Source organism: Carassius auratus, chromosome 18 (assembly GCF_003368295.1).
Source record: "Carassius auratus strain Wakin chromosome 18, ASM336829v1, whole genome shotgun sequence".
In the NCBI taxonomy this organism is placed as follows: Eukaryota; Metazoa; Chordata; class Actinopteri; order Cypriniformes; family Cyprinidae; genus Carassius; species Carassius auratus.
The window spans coordinates 1,554,845-1,575,085 of record NC_039260.1 but is presented as its reverse complement, the minus strand read 5'-3'; the positions used below and the strand labels follow the sequence as shown (position 1 = coordinate 1,575,085).

The 20,241-nt window shown below is 33.6% G+C and overlaps 1 protein-coding gene across 1 annotated transcript in view; it reads left to right on the top strand.

Annotated features, from left to right (window-relative positions):
• The window catches only part of LOC113118100 (carbohydrate sulfotransferase 8-like), a 145,333-nt gene extending 135,825 nt beyond the window's left edge, over positions 1 to 9,508 (top strand). Inside the window, exons 3-4 of the mRNA XM_026287011.1 lie at positions 6,437 to 6,471; positions 7,834 to 9,508. Coding sequence (XP_026142796.1) covers positions 6,437 to 6,471; positions 7,834 to 8,916 — 1,118 coding nt within the window. The 3' untranslated portion in view covers positions 8,917 to 9,508. The remainder of the gene's footprint in view (positions 1 to 6,436; positions 6,472 to 7,833) is intronic.
• Positions 9,509 to 20,241: the final 10,733 nt, after the last annotated feature.

The window sequence follows — 20,241 nt, the reverse complement described above, 5'->3', positions numbered from 1 at the left end:
TGAGAATAGGAAATAGGAAAACAACAGGCTGTGTGAGATGAGATGCCCACAGGGTTATAGATGGAGGAGGAATGGGACTTGATTGTTTGTGCATGAGAATAAAACATCAAATGAGCAAACGTGATGATTTTTAAAAGAGGAATGATTTATTAATGAATAAAATTATACTGATGCTTTCGTGTATTTTAGTTATGAACTGGAACTGATTTTGCGTATGCCATCTTAAGTGATTTTCTTAATTAAAAGGAATGTATTTGCATAATGTTTACAGTGCCGTTCAAAAGTTTGGGGTCAGTGAGATAAATATATATATATATATATATATATATATATATACTTTTATTCAGCAAGGATGCATTAAATCGATCAAAAGTGGCAGTGAAGACATAATGTTACAAAAAATTTCAATTTCAAGAGCATCACAGAAATAAATTATTTTTTAACATATATTCATAGAAAGTCATTATTCTAAATTAGATTATTCTGTAATACGATTTCAAAATATTACAGTTCTTACTGCGTTTTCATAAAATAAATACAGCTTTGATAAGCAGAAGAGGCTTCCCAAACTTTTGAACAGGTGTGTGTGTTATGCATGCATTCAAAACAGAAAAATAGCAATAAAATATTTGGTAACACTTTAGTATAAGGTCCAATTCACACTGGTAACTAGTTGCTTATTAGCATATCTATTATTAACATATCGGCTGTTTATTAGTGCTTATAAAGTATCATATAATGTATGTTATAGTTAATGGTTTGTTAATAGTGTGAAATGGACCCTAAAATAAAGTGTGACCAAATATTTTATCATTTCAAATGTAAAATATCATTTGTTCAGCAAAATTCAAACTCTATAAAATAGCGTAATGTTAATAATACTCTTCTTGATGAGAGTATTGCATCTCTCACTCAGCAACATGATTTGAGTATTGCATTATTCGCCTAACAACATGTTGACGTCAAACTATTGTCAGCTGTTGCCTGTGTGTAGTGTTCTAAGTGAGTCACACACAGGCTTCAGTGCGCTGTGTTAGTAGCCTATACATACAGCACACACTGAAGCAGCTCACTAGGGTTTGGAACAAAGGACAGAAGGGACAGAATGAGAGGGTGTGAGTATTCGAAAGGTTACACAGCCCCGAGTGATCAGAGGCGCTCAGACAGCGAGTGTGTGTGTGCAAGTGGTCGACCCGTCACTATTGATCAAGCACACTGTCATTACTCGCTCTCTTGCTGGAGGTCAGCCTTGTGCTATTTTTACGCGGCTCTAATTTTTTCTGTGTTTTTGTTCTCGCCACTTGCTTGAGTTGGTGTTTCAGCCCTCTGGGAAATGCCAGCGAATCACAGACACCACGGACAGGGAGACAGAGCTTCACCTGACTGCACTGGGAGTTATTTTGGTCCAGGTGCGTCAGTCAGACGGGCGGCGCTGTGCTCGGCGTATCCCATGGTGCCACTGGTCACCCTGCTGTCATTAGCACTCTGAGATCCAGAGGGAACAATCTCTGCTGTTCTAGAACATCACATCCACACCTGACACAGCGCACAGTGAGCACTACCAAACCATCAGATATAGGAGACAAACATAGATTATATTAAATATACACTTTATATACGTTATTTATATTATGATATATTACATAGAATTTAATTATGAGTTGCAAATGTGTGTGTGTGTGTGTGTCATAAACAACATTGAGGACATAAACAAGTGTATACACACACACACCCACACACACACACACACATATTTTTAATAGTTGTAAGCAATATTTAATAATTGTTTAACATAGTTTAAATATATACAAAAATAATATATACAAAATGTTAAATATAGATTTAACAAAATAGTAGATTTAAAATATATAGATTTAATAAAATCGTACATATTGTTTAAGTTATCTGAATTATTTGTAAGCAATATTAAATATTTTGTAAAATAATATTAAATATTATTTAAAATAATATATTCTGAATATCAAATATTGCTATAATAAATAAAATATTTAGCATATTATACTATATGTATTTTTGTTTTCATTATTTTATTAAAATAATTAATGCAAAATTCATTTGGGGGAAAAAAAACATGTGTTTCACAATTCACTTAACAGGGATAAATAATTATTTACAGGGATACATTTATTTTTTAGATTCACACTTGCATCAAAATTTGAAATTCGAATTCTGGATCCTGTTTGTTACGGGATGTTGTTGTCTCTATTAAATTTCATTGCTATTCCAGGAGTTGACTTGCAATTGAAAGGCCTTCTCAGTGGCACTATTAATGATACAGGCCAGCAGCACATACAGACACAGACAAAGAGACAGCACGGGCATGAAGCCCAGCATCACCAGAGGGCAGCTAACACAAAAAAGATTAGAAATTCTGCCGGAAACTCAGAGCCTGCAGCACACTCAGACTCACGTGTGTGTGTGTGTGTGTGCGGCCTGAATGAAATGAATGGAAGAGCCTGCGGTGCTGGAGAGGGAAGCGCTGCTGTAATATCACGCAGGCTCTGGGTGTTTTTGCCCAAGATCTTGGATCTGACAGACGAGAGCAGCTCTGAATTCAGCTCCGCTCCTTAATTCACCGGCTCGCTGTGTATAAATCGGGTTTGTTGATCTGCCTTTGACAGCGAATCGGTCTGATCCTGACCTGTCAGATGGCAGGTGTCAACCTGCGTCAGAAAAACCTCTTTGAAACTGTAGCTGCGCGGATACGAGACACTCATAATTTATTGAAATACGTTTTAAATAGGTTTGCTGATAGTCTGCAGCCTGCACCAAACTCACATCACCGCTCATCTCAGCACTTTAAATTATGTTTGTATATTAGTATTTAAACATAAATATGTTCAACTAAACCTAACGTTTTTGTATACTTCATTAAACACTTCTGAACCACAAAAAAACAGCAGATGGGCTGAATGAAAATGCAAATTCACTCTCTGACAGCAGGTGGCGCTTATGGAACAGCAGCGATACAGTGTTTTCTTGGTTACCTCTGTAAACAAAGTAGCATTGCGCTTATAAATACTACTTTAGTATGCATTATACAGAGGCAAGATGAAAACAAAATAACTATAATAAACATTTCTAAAGACTTTCAGTGTCCTTCAGAGATGCATTTATATAAACTCCCAACCCCCAACTCTGTCGTGATTTGTTTAATATCTCAAGCGACATATATCGTCACATATTTTTATTGATTTTCAACCGGCTCAGGGTTCATCAAAACACTCCCAAAAATAGGTGATTGATGTCAGATTATGCATTCATTCATTTTCAACTCTTTACTAAGCATCCCTGTTAATATTGCTCATATTGTTAGTTTATAGGTTTTGAAACAACCCCTAACTCACTTTAATTACCTTAAAGTGTGCATCTTGTTAAAAAAGCTATTCAGCTGCATTACAAGTACTCAGATTTACGATATTCAGTCTTTCAAAAAAGGGAAAAGTAAGTAGTAAAGCCACATCATGCAGCGATGAGTTTTGTGCATGCAAACATCTTCGGAAAATGTACCGATCTACTTTTCTTTTGAAGCCAGAAGAGGATGACTTGATGTTATAGGCCGTTATCATATTTGACTGCTTTAACATAATGTGCATGAGCTGCAGGAACGCTCTCGTACGAGGTTAAAATCTCTGCCCTTCAGTCAGAAGATATGAAGATCTCCAGTGTAAATCAAGCGCATCATCCTTCCCAGCATGCATGGGGAATGACAAGATGTTTTCTCAGCCCTCCCTCTCAGCGCGTGTCAGGTGTCTGCATCCGCTCTCTCTGTTGTTGTTTCAGCGCAATGTTTGAGGAGCGTCTCTGAAGATCTCCTGCAGCAGTGTGCGTGTGAGGGAGTTTCTATAGGTCAAGGGCTCTTTTGCATTTTAATCAACTGCTTGCCAATTAACAGCTGTGTTTAAGTTTGCTGCACGGGTTTAATTTATTTAGCCCATGTCTCACTTCTGACTGGAACATTTGTTTACAGAACCCAGTCGCAACGTACAGCTGGAGCATTCGTACGCAAACAACATGTGCTTCTGCTCTGTGTGATTGTGCCTTATTAGAAATGAGTTCACGAATGTACAAAACTGAAATCAACTTCAAATCCATTCCAAACTGCAATCGATTAAGTAAATATTTCTTTATATTTTCTAAAATAGGTCAACTAAAATTATGCTCACAAAGGTTGCATTGATTTGTTTAAAAATACAGTAAAAATAGAAAAATTGCTAGATATTATTACTATTCGATATACCTGTATATTGACACTATATAACTATGAATATGTTAAAATGTAATTAATTGCTGTGATGCATCATTCAGCATCTTCAGAAATCATTCTAATATGCTGATTTGCTGCTTAAAAAACATTTCTGATTATTGTCAATGTTGAAAGCAGTTGTGCTTATATCAAAAGTTTGGGGTTAGTATGATCATTTTTTTAAATAAATTAATACTTTTATTTAAAAAGGATGCATTAATCAAAAGTGACAGTTTAAAAGATGTTTATGAACGTTTTCTATTTCAAATAAATGTTGTTCTTTTGAACTTTCTATTCATCAAAGCATCCTGAAAATTAAAATGTATCAAGATTTCTACAAAAATGTGAAGCAGCACTGTTTACCACATTGATAATTATCAGAATTTTTTTTTTTTGAGCCGCAAATAAGCATATTTTCATGATTTCTGAAGATCATGTGACACTGAAGAGTAAAGCAATGATGCTATTTAAAAATTCAGTTTTGATCACGGAAATAAATTACATTTTAACATTTATTCACATAGAAATCACTTATTTTAAATTGTAATAATATTATAAATTTTTTATGTATTTTCGTCAAATAATTACAGCCTTGGTGAGACTTCATTACAAAAATCTTGTGCATTTTTGATTTCAAATAAAATTGCTCAAATTTAATTTATTTTATTCTGGCTGCTCATAATACTAGCACTTTAAATATGCAGTGAATTCTTGCTGACGTGCAGTTGCATATTTAGCTGGTTGGATGTGTTTTTTGCTTATGATGAAGCAGTATTACAGTGATCTTGGAGTAAGAGAGAACATCAACGCTTCAGGCAAAATCCCAGAAGTCTCTGCTCTCTATCCGCAGCACACCACACAACATCTCATGTCAAAACATTCGAGAACTAAGAAGCAGAAGTCACTCTCCTCTGGAATCAGTGCTCACACTTAAACTAATGAAGAAGTAGACAAATGTATTTATCATGAATATTCATAACCCTGATGCAAGACGGGTGACAGTGATGAGCATAGCCACTCAGATGCACACAAGAAACCAAAACACTATTTATGTGAACGTGGTTTTGTTATCAAGGTGTATGTGTGCGCATACATCCATTTGCTGTAGGTCTGTGTTTCTTACACATTTCATGCATTCAGATACTTGTGCTGGTCTTTGTCAATTCACAACATGCACGCCACTTATAGGAATCGTTCACCTAAAAACAAAAATTTGCTAAAATTTTACTCTTTTTAGAAATGTATCATTGCATCACTTGATCATCAATGAATGCTCTGCAGTGAATGGGTGCCGTCAGAATGAGAGTCCAAACAGTTGATAAAAACATCACAATTAATCCACATCACTCCAGTCCATCAGTTCACATCTGGAGAAGCCAAAAACTGAAACAAAATTAAAATACGAGTCCATAATCCATAATAACAATTCCTCCAGTGAAAAAAGTCCATCTCCTGTTTGTCTCTCACAACAAAATCCACCCACATATTTACTTGGAGAAGCAATATTATGGACTATGGATGGATTATGGATTATTGGTGGACTGGAGTGCTGTGGATTATTTGTGGATTATTGTGATGTTTTTAACAGACTCTTATTCTGACGGCACCCATTCACTGCAGTGAGCTTGGTGATGGAATTCTACATTTCTCCAAATCTGATGAAGAAACAAACTCTTTTGATATTGTTTGCAATATCATGTGTGTGTGAGTGTGTGTGTGTGTGTGTGTGTGTGTGTGTATGTGTGTGTGTGTGTGTGTGTGTGTGTGTGCATGTGCATGTGAGTGCTTCTCGATTACACATTTGAAGCATGCAAGGTCACATGGTTACACATGGAAAACTGTAATTAGTGAATGTTTCTCATTCACTCTGTAATTACAGAATAAGCGCTTTGAAATGCTTGAGATTGTTTAAATGGAATCAGAAAGACACAGCGTGTGGCCTTTATGTCTGTGGTGCACACACACACACACACACACACACTTGGGGCTGTTCACACAAGACGTGTTTTTGTATTCTGCTTGGTCTTGGGATGCATTTTTAAGATGGCATTTTTTATGCAGAATCCATTATGCATATCTTTATTTTTACTCTTTATTCTCTTCTCAAGCACAACTAATCTGTCTCTCTGTCTGTCTGTCTCTCTCTCCGTCTGTCTGTCTGTCTTTCAGGAGTGAAGTTCAGAGGAACCACTCAGTCCAGACAGGTGAGATCATGCAGATGTTCTTCTTTGTTCTTAAACTTTGCATTCTTCACTATGGGGCTCTTCAGAAACACATCTGAGGCAGATTGCTGGGCTGTAACCTGCAGTCACTAATCAAATGAACCCTGACTTCATAACGAACTAATCACCTCGTTATTACTGGATTTATAATTATTCAATTCATTGACTTTATTGCACCTTAATGAATTCAAATGAGAGAGTTAAATTGATATTTGCCACAGGCGACGTGTTTTTGGAAATCAGGTGTCGTTGAGAATTAAGCAGAAATCCTCGTCAATTAGCGGATTAGAGAGATTCAGAGTGAGTCACAGAACACAGATGAGCTTTAATGAGACACATTCATCCTGCGATCACAAACAGGTGACTGGCTCCATCTGATGGCTACAAAACATACTGAGACACCAGGCAGACCTTTCCAAATTATATATAGGCCATGCATCATTATGCATTATAGATTAAATATCAACATTGTCACGTTTTCTGTCGATGCATTATATATTTTATTAAAATGTTGCTTTTAGGATTTCGTTTTTTACATTTATCTATTCATTCCTTTTATATATATATATATTATTATTTATTTTATTTTTTACATCTTCCTTGTTTTTAGGATTGTTCATTTTTATTTATTAAATTTTTTATTACACTTCCCTATTAAAGGCATCGATCAATATTTTAAGTTATATTAAAATCCATTTATATGTATATATATATATATATATATATATATATATATATATATATATATATATATATATATATATATATATATTTTTTTTTTTTTTTTTTTTTTTTTTTTTTTAATTCCCTTTACTTAAATGCATCCATCTTTTTTAGTTTCTCATTATTGTAATAGTAGCCTAATTAAAATCATCCTATCTGAACACAATGCTTTTGTTTTAATTATATGTGAAATTTAATTCAGGACAATAAATACCATGTATACGCATAAATTAATTGCTTCATATTTAAAATATTACAATTTTAAAAAAAAATATTTTAGACAATGAAAATTTGGAGTAAATTCATTTATAATCTCTAAATGAATTTTTAATAATTAAACATATTTTTTGAGAGAGAGTGAGAGAGAAGTAAAACAAAGTAACTACTCTTAAAATGTCAATATTAATTTATTTAAAATTATTACAATTTATTATATTCTATAAAATAACAATTAATTTATTCTTCTTTTCTGGTGCAACAGAATTAAACATGTTCCTCTTATAATATCAGAATGCTTCATGGGTTTGTTTTTTCTCTCTCTCTCTCTCTCTCTCTCTCTCTCTCTCTCTGTGTGTGTGTGTGTGTGTGTGTGTGTGTGTGTGTGTGTGTGTGTGTTTGAAGGAGCAGTGCTCTCAGTTCAGTGAGGTCGTGGGCAGCGTCTCGGCTCGGATCAACCATCATTCAGAGGAGAGCGACGTTGACCCCATCTCACCGATGCAGCTGCCAGACTCCCAGTGGAAGCGACAGGCCGCCACGCCGGGGTCCCGAGAGCACGACCCGGGCTCTCAGCGGGTCACAAAACGTCACCGGAAACTATTAAAGACCAGCCCGGTGCTGCGACCCCACACGAACTCTTCCCTGCAGAGCTCACGCCGTCTCTCTGACGTCCAAGAGTCCCGCCGGCGGATCGTACGCGAGGTCTGCGGGAAATATCGGAGTAATATTTCACGGACGATAACGCCGCATCTCGTCTCGCGGATTTACGTGGAGGACCGTCACAAACTCCTGTACTGCGAGGTGCCTAAAGCCGGATGCTCCAACTGGAAGAGAGTCCTGATGGTTTTAGCCGGCGTCGCCAACTCGACACGGGAAATCAATCACGTGGCCGTTCATTACGACAATCACCTGAAACGCCTGGACAGCTTCGACCGACAGGGCATCACGAAGCGTTTAGAGACGTACACCAAAGTCCTCTTCGTCCGAGAGCCGATGGAGCGACTGGTGTCTGCGTTCAGGGACAAATTCGAGAGTCCTAATTCCTACTACCATCCCGTCTTCGGAAAGCCCATCATCTCCAAATACAGGGTGAATGCATCGCAGACGGCTCTGAAGACGGGAAGCGGCGTGACCTTCCGAGAGTTCATCCACTATCTTTTAGACGTGCATCGTCCCGTGGGAATGGACATCCATTGGGAAGCGGCCGACCAGCTCTGTAGCCCCTGCCATCTTCACTACGACTTCATCGGGAAGGTCGAGACCTTAGAAGAAGACGCCAACTTCCTTTTACGAAAGATCGGTGCGCCGGAGAACCTGTCGTACCCCTCGTTCAAAGACGGGAACCCCAAAGCGGCCAGAACTTCCACTCAGATCACACAGCATTATTTCTCGCAGCTGAACGCGTCTGAGCGCCAGCGGGCGTATGACTTCTACTACATGGACTACTTGATGTTTAACTACTCCAAACCTTATAAAGACCTGTACTGACGCTCGTGCTTTAACCCCTTGTTACCTGTCTGTCGTCTGATCAGTGCTTCAGAGACTAATTCGACTCGTTTATGATTACACAGTCTCATCCTCTTTGGAGATTCAGCTGTCGATAACCCGGAGCACATCACACCTTTACATAAATTGCTCTTTATTTGCCATTAAATAGTCGGAGGTGTGTCCCAATCAGGCTTGACTCCACAAGTTACCAGTGACTTGCTCATCTACCACAACTGAGCCTAGTGTAAAATGTTTAGTATACAAATAAATTAATGCAAGTGTAAGAGATTGGGGTCAACTAGGGTTTTAAATTAAAAGAGATTAATACATTTATCCATCAATGATGCATTAAATTGCTACAAAATTGACAGATTAAAAAGATTTATATTAGAATCGATAAAGTGAAAAATTAAATCCATTTTAATATATGATTTTATATATACACATTTTCTCAAATTCTCTTTACTTAATTAAATGCATCCATCTTTTTAGCTTCTCATTATTGTAATAGTAATTAAGTAAAAATCATCCTATCTGAACACCATGATTTTGTTTTGATTAAACTTGAATTGAATTCAGTACAATAAATACTATGTAGACGCATTAATTAATTACTTCATATTTAAAATATTATAATTAAAATATAAATATTTTACATTTAATGAGAATTTGGGGTAAATTCTCAATTTGGGGTAAATTAATTTATAATTTCCAAATGAACTTTAAATAATTAAAAATATTTGTTGAGAGAGAGTGAGAGAGAAGTAAAACAAAGTACCTACTCTAATAATGTCAATATTAATTTATTTAAATTTATTAAAATTAATTTCAATAATAGTTTAAAAACAATTCATTTTAAAATATTTTTTCTTTTTTTCTGGTGCAACAGAATTAAACATGTTCCTCTTATAATGTCAGAATATATAGAATTTTAAATTAAAAGAGATTAATACTTTTATCCATCAAGGATGCATTAAACTGATACAAAATTGACAGTAAGGATATTTAAAAATTTATATTAGAAATAAATTATGTTCTTTTTAACGTTTTTCTTCATCAAAAAATCCTGAAAACAAAAACCTTTTACAAATATTTTTCTTCACATTAAAATATTTTTTGGTAAAACATTTTTTGGTGGTGTGAAATTTAACTCTCTCCATATATAGTTAATTTACTTATCACTGAAGACTGGAGTAATGATGCTGAAAATCACAGAAATAAATTACATTTTAACATATACTCATATAGAACACAGTTGTTTTAAATTGTAATAATATCTAACAATTTATCTGTATTTTTAATCAAATAAATGCTGCCTTATTGAGCAGAAGAGACTTCATTCAAAAACATTAACAAATCTTAACAACCCCAAACATATGCAGTGGGCTTTTGGACCAATGAGGTGTCAGTGTAGGCGGGGCTTCACTAACTTGTAACCAAGTATTAAACAAAATATCTCTGTTAAGGACAGTAACTGCCCATCTCTTACAAAAATACCATGGTATTATTATTGTCAGCAAGGTATTCTTTGCAAAAACTAAGTATATATATATATATTACTGTAAGAAGTTCACTCACTTCCCTTTCGCAAACACTCAATCCTCCACCACTAACTACACTGATATTTTCAGATAAATCTATAATCTATCTATAATTGTAAAAAGGGCATTCAGAGGACTCTATTTTTCTATGTAGCCTATTTGTAAAACAGCTTTAGATGTGATTGAAGCTTTTGTGCAAATTCATCTCTGAAGTCACTGACCATCTGTTGGGTTTCTGCACTAGATCTTTAGACCATGTTTATTAGACTAGGACGTGTGTGTGTGTGTGTGTGTGTGTGTGTGTGTGTGTGTGTGCGTGTGTGTGTGTGTGTGTGTGTGCAACACTATGCTGATGTGTGTATGTGAGTTTCTTTCCAAACACAGCACATTAAATGACTATATAGAACTGAACAGATTTTATTTATCCAATGCAAAGTACACAGTTTAAGAGCTATATATGGTGAGCATAATATATTTCTATTTTGTTTTATTTTATTAGAGATCACAGAGAGTAGATTTATGTCATATGAAGACTGAGTCAGCTTTATAACGGCGAGCATCTCTTCTGTCACCCGCTTCCCTCACACTTCTTTAAGAATACATTTATAAATATATATATATATATAGATCTATAAGATATCACACATACAGAAACTGGTGAATGTATAACTGTTGTTAGTGCAAATCTGTACAAATCCATATGATCTATACGCCCTTTGCCTTATTTGACACTGCCAGTGTTTCAGGAAGAGCTGCAGTCGCAGGCTGACAGTGAATAAACATTTTGTCTTTGTCTTTTTTGTCTTTTTTATGTGTCTTAAATGTGTTTTCTGAGCAGTGAAAATCAGGTGAAATGGATCATTCTGCTCTACTGTAAGAGATGTAAAACATGTTTAGACAAATGCACATTATTTTATGAATAAATGTATCTTAATATTTAAAATATTTGTTATGTTAAAATATTAATATATGTTAAAATATTTTTTTATGTATTGACATTATAGTCATTTCTATACTTCGATATACATACTGTACAGACCAAAAGTTTGGAAAAATTACTATTTTTAATGTTTTTGAAAGAAGTTTCTTCTGCTCATCAAGCCTGCATTTATTTGATCAAAAATACAGAAAAAATCAGTAATATTGTGAAATATTATTACAACTTAAAATAATAGTTTTCTATTTGAATATACTTCAAAAAAATAATTTATTCCTGTGATGCGCAGCTGAATTTTCAGCATCATTCCTCCAGCCTTCAGTGTCACATGTAACATCAGTCGATCACATGATCATTTAGAAATCATTCTAATATTCTGATTTATTATGAGTGTTGGATACAGTTCTGCTGGCTAATATATTTGATCAATAAAAGCTTAAAAAGAACTGCATTTATTTAAAATAATAAAAATTCTAATAAGATATCTTCTTTACTATCACTTTTTATCAATTTAACACATCCTTGCTGAATAAAAGTATTGATTTTATTTAAAGAAAAAAGAAAAAGAAAAATTACTGACCCCAAATTACTGACCAATAGTGTATATTGTTATTACAAAATATTGATGTTTTAAAAACATAGCTTCTTTTTTTTTAACTTTTTATTCATCAAAGTATCCTAAAAAAGTATCACATGTTCTGAAAAAATATTAAGCAGCAGAACTGTTTCCAACTTTGATAATGAATCATCATATTAGAATGATTTCTAAAGGATCATGTGATAATGATCCTAAAAAATCAGCTTTGCATCACAGAAATAAAAGATCATTTAAAGTATAATACATTTAAAAACAATTATTTTAAATTGTAATAATATATCCCAATATTACAATTTTTTCTGTATGTTTGATCAAATAAATGCAGGCTTGATGAGCAGAAAAAACTTCATTAAAAAAAAGTAATGTTTCCAAACTTTTGGTCTGTACTGTAGGTACATTTTATGTTTTACAATTTATGTTAATATATATATATGTACACATTTTATAATGTAAATGTGTTAACTCTATGTTGTATTTTAATTTAAGTAGAAAAAATGCTTAATGTATACTTTTTAATATAAATTATTTTGAAGTTTAAATTCAAGATTAGGTAGCCTACTAGAAAATATATATATATTTACATTTGTTATATAAATATGTAAAATTTATATTATTTAAAAAATATGAAAAATCTATTTTATATATTTATTAATGTTTAGAGATCACTATTATTACTGCTCAAATTAATTTCAGCAAAAACCCAAACATTAAACATTTACTCATCCTAACCATATTTTCACATCAGTTTTATATAATTTCATCGTGACGGCATATTCTGTGTCAGCCGGACGTGATGTGTTTTCATTTTGTTTAAGGGTCAATCATTTTTGTGTAAATCCCTGTAGAGCCGCTAAATCATGTTGGATGAGGTTCTTCTGACGCTGCGAGATGAAACAAACACTTTGATTGATTTGACAACAGCTGAATCTGTAAGTAAATCACATCAGCTCCTGAGGACACAAACACACGCCTCGCATATCAACGAGTCTTCACAGCAAACAAATACATTTACTCCGTCTTCAAACCGTTTAGGAGATGTTTTATGATGGCAGGGCGACATTCACGAATGCTGTTTAACCCGATCTCATGAATGTGTGTTTCATTGCCACGATTTTCTATTTTGCATGGCCTATACTTGTATGCACAAACTTACTTTTTGGCATGCATATGATTCACAGTTGTTTAAAGGTGTGGACTAGGTGTGTATTATATTATATGCATGCCAACAAAGTGCATATCCCATAGGCTATGCATGATAATTCAGACCAACTTTATACAGAAAACAAAACCCTTGACGACAGTCTGAGAGAAACTGAGAGTTGTTAGACAGGCAGAGACTGAGTCGGATCTCATTTAAAGTTGAAGGAGTCTCACAGGAGAAGTCAAGTGCTGGATGAGAAACTTCTCAACTTTCTGCTTTCTGACAACTTTCAGTGTGCACAGAAAGCATTTGCACTCGTCTCTCAATCTGTAAACGTATGTAATGCACTTCTATTTACATGCATTTTTTATTAACACTTAGTCATTTAGCAGACCCTTTTAATCAAAGGTTAAGCATAATAACTGAAAGCAGACTTCTCTTGTTTTGTGTGAACCCTTGGTGTTTCTAACTGACTCGATCCTAAAGATCTGAGTGCTCTGTTAGGTTTAAATTCAGTGAGCAAAATATCCTTTAGTGTTCTAAAATCCTAAATAAAACTCTCCTGTAACACAGATGGCTTTAGTTTGTGTAAAAACATTCAGTAATTTCAACATACAAATCAAATCTTAGATTAAAAAATAATAACTAGAGTTTACGATAGATTTAAATCCACCTTCTTCTCCTGCCTGATAACATTGCTGTTGCCTGCTGGTTTTTATAGACAGCTCTAATGAAAACACTTAATCAATGAAATAATTACATAAATCAATTAATTCATAAAATAATTAATTTAGTTCATTGTGTGTTAAGTGATTGATTTTACTTAAAACACATAACACAAGCACTAATGTTTAATAGTATTCAAGTGTTTATGTATTTTTTTTAAATGGTACTATATTTCTAAAAAATCAATTTGTTTGTAAGTTTGGAATCTTTTTTTAATTCTTAATGCTTTTACGAATTATTCACCAGCAGGTGTCGCCAGCATGTGCTGTATCAAGTGCTTCGAAACTTCATTTTTCAATTGATTCAATGCTTCGAAAAGCTTCGTATTGTTTCTATTCACATCCGGGGCACACGTGACTGAAGTGTGAAGGTGTAATGATGAACAGTAGCCACAAGGTGGCAGCACTGCTGCGTGAATCTGCGCTCTGGCGCTGTTGAGCTGCATTCATTACATCATAGCCTTTTAGTGAAAGCTGACAGGCTGACAAGCAAAAAAGGGTTAATAAGAATTGGACTGTAGACTCCTAAACTCGAAAAGGACAGTTAGCACATAGAAGAGGCACTTGACTATTCAATTCAATTCAATATTAATCTAATAGGCTATCTCAACATCCATCAGGAGAAAACACACTTTAAAACATTTCCATGTGCTTCAGCTTAAAAAGTTTAAATGCTGCCTTCAATTTTGAATATAGGCCTAATTAATAAATATTATGAATATCACAAAAATATTAAACTGTATTATATTGACTGCTGGAATACATCAAAAGTATGACATCATTTTGATTATGATTAAGATTAAAAGGAAAAATTATGACACAAAAAAATCATAAATGAGATGAAAAGTCAAAATTACGGCAACTTTGACAAGAAAAGGCAACTTATGTCAACTTTATTTCCTCTAATAGATATATGACTAATCTCATAAATAGGACTTTTTATGTAAGAATTTGGATTTTTTTATCTTATAAATGAATTAATATGTCATAATTTTGGCTTTTCATTTAGTAAGTAGAATTTTTTATGTCATAATGTAGTGGCTGTATTGTAATTTGCACATGATTGTCATATGATGAGAAGGAAGAGCTTTTGGTGGAGCATCTGCGGGAGGTTTGAGGTTCCTCTGCGCTCCATCAGTCACTCTGACAGACTGCTGTGGGGGGGGGGGGGGGGGGGCTTCCCATCAGCCCACTGGAGAGACGATGAATGGATCTGCCTTACAGCACTGCCTCCTGAGGAGCCAATCAGAGAGCGGATATCAGAGACACGCCCACTGACGGAAGACAGGTGTGTGAGGACTCACATGGATCTGATATTTGATTGACAGGTGATGTCATAATTATGGATTTTAATCCCATAAATTATTTATTTCATTTTGACTTTTCATCTCATAAATGTAACATTTTATGTCATAATCATCACTTGTATTTTTATTCCTATAAATGCTCATAATTTGGACTTTAAAGTTTCATCGCATACATACAGTTGTCCTAAATATTGATTTTTATGTCCGCATTTAATATCTCATGATTTGGATTCATGTCATAATCTCATAAATAAAACGTAATTCTTACTTTCTTTTAGAATTGAGATTTTCATAAACAGGACTTAGTCTCATTAAAATGATTTCTGACATAATTTTGGAGTTTTATTTAATATTTGTTACTTTTTATAAAGCAAAAATTTTCTCATAAATATTGCATAATTATAAATGTTTGTCATAATTTGGATTTCCATCTAATAGGACATCTGTCATTATTTTATGTCATAAATAAGGATTGTTATCTCATAATTCAGACCTGTGTCATAATTATTACATTTAATACTAAGTATTACTGTAATTATCGTATATCATAATTATGAGTTTTATGCCATATGTTTGATTTATATGTATATCTTTTTTAATAATTACATATAAAATAAAATGACACAGAAATAAGTAAATTAATAAATTAAATAAATTATATATATATATAAAATGTTTTCCTTTTATGTGATGTCTGAGTTCGTATTAATAAATAAACTCAACAGAAAATAGAACAACGCTTATTTTAAGAGTGACATTTAATTAAATAGAAAGTCTTAAAATGAATAAATTGCTAATTAAATAAAATGTATTTCCTCTTGTTTTATCTCTGTCTACATTAAAAAAAAAAAATTTGTGCATAATAAAAACATCTCCATAATAACACCCGCATCTGTCTCATTAATACGACTGGAAATATCTGCTGGATAAACTCCAGCACACATCTGTAGAAACACATGCATACTTCCTCTGACAGAGACATAAAGATACACACGGCGTCCGGAACAGAAAGAGCATTGAATAGGCTCAGATAAGCGTAAAATAATAATAGGAGATGCTGAAAATAGAGCAGCGTGGAGGCAGTGAGTTGGGGCTCAGAGCTTCCGGCGTGACTATTAACGACACCTGCTTTAGCGCCCGAAGGCCTGATTGTTATTCTTATAGGGTCATGCATTAATGCATATGCGCTCATTTACATACACGCCCCCCTCGCCGTCTGCATTCCCATATCTGAGTGATTATGCCTTTTGCTGGCTATAATACAATAGCAGCATTAGTCAAAATATCAAAAAACAGTTGATTATGGCATGCTGCAAATATGGCATCCATCACTGTGACATTTAAAGAAAGGCAAAAAACAAAGATTGGATGTGTTTCCTCATCAATATGGAGATGCTGCGTTAATTTTTGAAAAGCCATTGTTGGCTTTTATTGCTTTTATAGGAGCGCTGCATGCCGTCGCCCAGAGCCATGGATTCATCAGAGACAGATGCACAACGATGAGCTCGAGAAGCCTTTCTGATGTTCATCTGAGGAACAACTCAAAGCACCAGATCAAATATATAATACACCATGGCAGAAATGTGAAATCCACAGTCAATTCATAAATGTGGACTGGCCATAATTCACTGTTGTGTTCTGCAGAGCTGCTTTAGAGCTGAACTGAAGCTGTTAATAACATCAGCAGCACTTTTATTAATAAACTGACTCCACTGTCTTCAGAAGAGATGCTTAACTCTATTTGTTTTAGAATTGATTAACTTCACAGTTATTGAACTGAACTGAATCAACACAGCAGAATTTGGATTTGTCTCATGTTTGCAAACATTATTGCATGCATTATTGATTCTTTTTTAAGCTGATTTGAATCTACCTTTATTGTTTGCAATGCAAATTAAATTTGCAATTCAAAGAAATTAAACAATAGAACAATTGCACAATAATTGCAATATTGTGACGTTTTGTCTTTGGCTTACGGCTAATTAAAAAATATACTCAATGCAATTTCTTATTTCTCTGTATTTTTCTACAGACTAAACGGTAATTATGTAAATCTGTAATTAATTCCACCACATAATAAAAATAAAAATCATGATTTGGTAAAAATGCATAATTGTAATACAAAATAGAAATGATGAAAAGTCACAATTATGATATTAAAAGTGGTCATAATGACACAAAAAAGTTATTATTCTTGAGATGAAAAGTCAAAATCATGTCATAAATCCAAATTATGATATACTAGATACTAGAAATGGACAAAAGATGAGAATTAGGACATATTGCATGACTGTTTATATGAGATAAACAGTCAAAATTATGACAGATCCAAATTGGCAAATTGAAATCACGGCATAAAAGGTGTTAATTAGGATTATAATGAACTCAAATATGTTTTATTTGAGTTGAAAAAAATTGCTGAGATAGTCAAATTTATGAGAAAAAATTATGACAAATATATATATATATATATATATATATATATATATATATACACACACACACACACACACAATTTATGTTTTCACTTTGGATAAGTGTCTGCCCAAAGCAAAAAATTTAAAGCTTATGTAAACGTTTAACAATAATAATGATAATTATGATCTTAAATTTGTTTGAAAAAGATCTTTCAACACTTAAAACTTTAATATTAGGAAAAAGTACACTGAAAACAAATGTGATACTGTTTTTTAAGGTACTGTAAGTGGTTGCAAACAATTTATTTTAGCTACATTTAAATGAAACAAAAAATGTTGAAAGTTAGTTAACTAAATTTGTTTATTTAAATGTAGCTAAAATCAATTGATTGCAACCACCTACCTTAAAAAAATTGTAAATTTAATGCATTTTTTTTTCAATGTAAATAAAGAGACACAATAAAATTATTGAAGCTTTTTTAGGGTACAGCTTAAAATCCAATGTGTTCAATAATCCAGTAGTTAAAAGGTTGAGGACTTCTAAAACATGAGGCACGTGTTCAGCTGAAAGTGTGTCACTGCTGGAGACTGCATCATTACTGCTGCAGCACTTTCAGGAACATCATTTCTTCTCATCTTCATGAACTGAATTCTGGAAATTGTCTCCTGCTGAGCGTCTTCAGGTGGCTTCAAACATCTGATCAGACCTCAGCCTGCCTGACATTAACGTCACAAACTTTTAATGAGATTCAGACATGAACTGATGTGACTTCAGCGGCACAGAGAGTCACAGATGAGGAAAGGCGACAGGTTCTCATGGTCTGTATTTAGTGAAGTTCAATCAATCTATAAACACAATGGTTGAATAATGCAAGAGTTTTGTGTAAAAGATATTATTAACATAGTTAATGGGCGGACTCTAAACTATTTATGTGTTCTTCATTAAAGAATTTCTTTAACTATACAAATAGATTTTGTCTTTTTTATTTTATTTTATTTTTTCACATTATAACTGTCTCAGAAACGTTCCCCCCGTGCCTTCATAAGTTTTTATCTAATTTTAAATGCATTTTCTGTAGGTTTTATACTCTTGTAATTAAATCTATCATAAAATGTTAATTTCCATAATTCAAAATACTGATAAAAATAACACTGATTAATAATAATAAAGCATCTAAGTATTATGATTTCAGTATTTATCGGGTAAAAATTGCCCTAATTTATTCACATTTGATTTGTAATCTTATTAAACGTAACATATCTTACATTTAAATGTAACATTTATTTTAAAACCTGAATTTATGCATTAATATTTTTAATGATAGTATTACGACACAAAATAAATAAATATTCCAAAAATCTGAAAAAAAGAAGAAAAAAAAGTCTTTGTATTTCCAGCAACATCTCTGATTTTTTCCGTGCAGATTTTTATACTCAACACTGCTGTATTTGCCCATTAAACACTCTTCATCTTCATTATCATCACTTGAAAGGCTGTTCTGTGGAAATCACTGTCAAACGAATCATGACCCACTTCAGCTTCTCCTCTCACAGACAGCAGCAAAACCCATAAATTACAGGAATTAACTGATGGCAACGAAAGCACCCGGGGCAACTTTGTAAGCTGTTTAAATCTTTAAACTTACAACATCTTCTGCACACGGCTGAAACCGAACGCACTGCAGGGATGTTGTATTAATGAGGGGGAAACTAAACCGCATTCCTCCTGCGTTTGTAAGTCCTGAGGAAAACACTCTCTGGCCTCAGGACCAGTGTGTGTGTGTGTGTGTGTGTGTGTGTGTGTGTGTGTGTGATACCTGCAGGATCGCTCAGCTTGCCTTCTTCTGTAATCAATTAAGCAGTTGTTTTGAAAAATATTATTTTGTTGTGCATTTCATATGTTAAGAGATGATTATCAGTTTCAATCAATTGAACTTTATTGCCATTAGGACTTGCAGAACAGCACTGCTAAAGCATGATCATTTATTATTAATACATTAGGAATCTAGGGATAATTGTTTGCTTTAATATTGCTATAGTTTTTTTGTTTTTACATTTGATATGTGAAAATCATACATTTTGAGTTTCATAATTGCTTTACTCTTCACTCCTATGATAACAACAAAGATTGTTCTGAATGTGACAACTTACCCCATACAGTGTGGCAACATGTATTGCTATTGGGGCATGTTGTCACAAAAGGTCAACTCGTGTTCGATGAAAGAAGTAAAGAAAATGCTTCTGAAACTCTTTTTGCCATGAGCACCGCACAATGATATTTTAATATCAATACATTAGAAAACACCAGGACTAGATGTTTGCTGTAATATTAATTTTGCATAGTTTGTTGTTTACATGCGATGTGTCATAAAATGACACATTTAATGTTTAAAATTGTCATAAAAATGGGTTTCAGAATGTTTTAACTCTTTAGAATTTGCTGAAACACATAAAATAATGGCAAGTTCCATTGTGACAACTTGCCCCATATAGTGTAGCAACATGTTTTGCTATTGGGGCATGTTGTCACAAAAGGTCAGTATGTGTTTAATGAACTCACCAGCTCTTCTAAACGTTCAGGAGTAAATAAATAAATTTATTGAAACTTTATTGCCATGAACACTGCAGAACCTTCTCGACAAATTCTGCATTTTTCTTT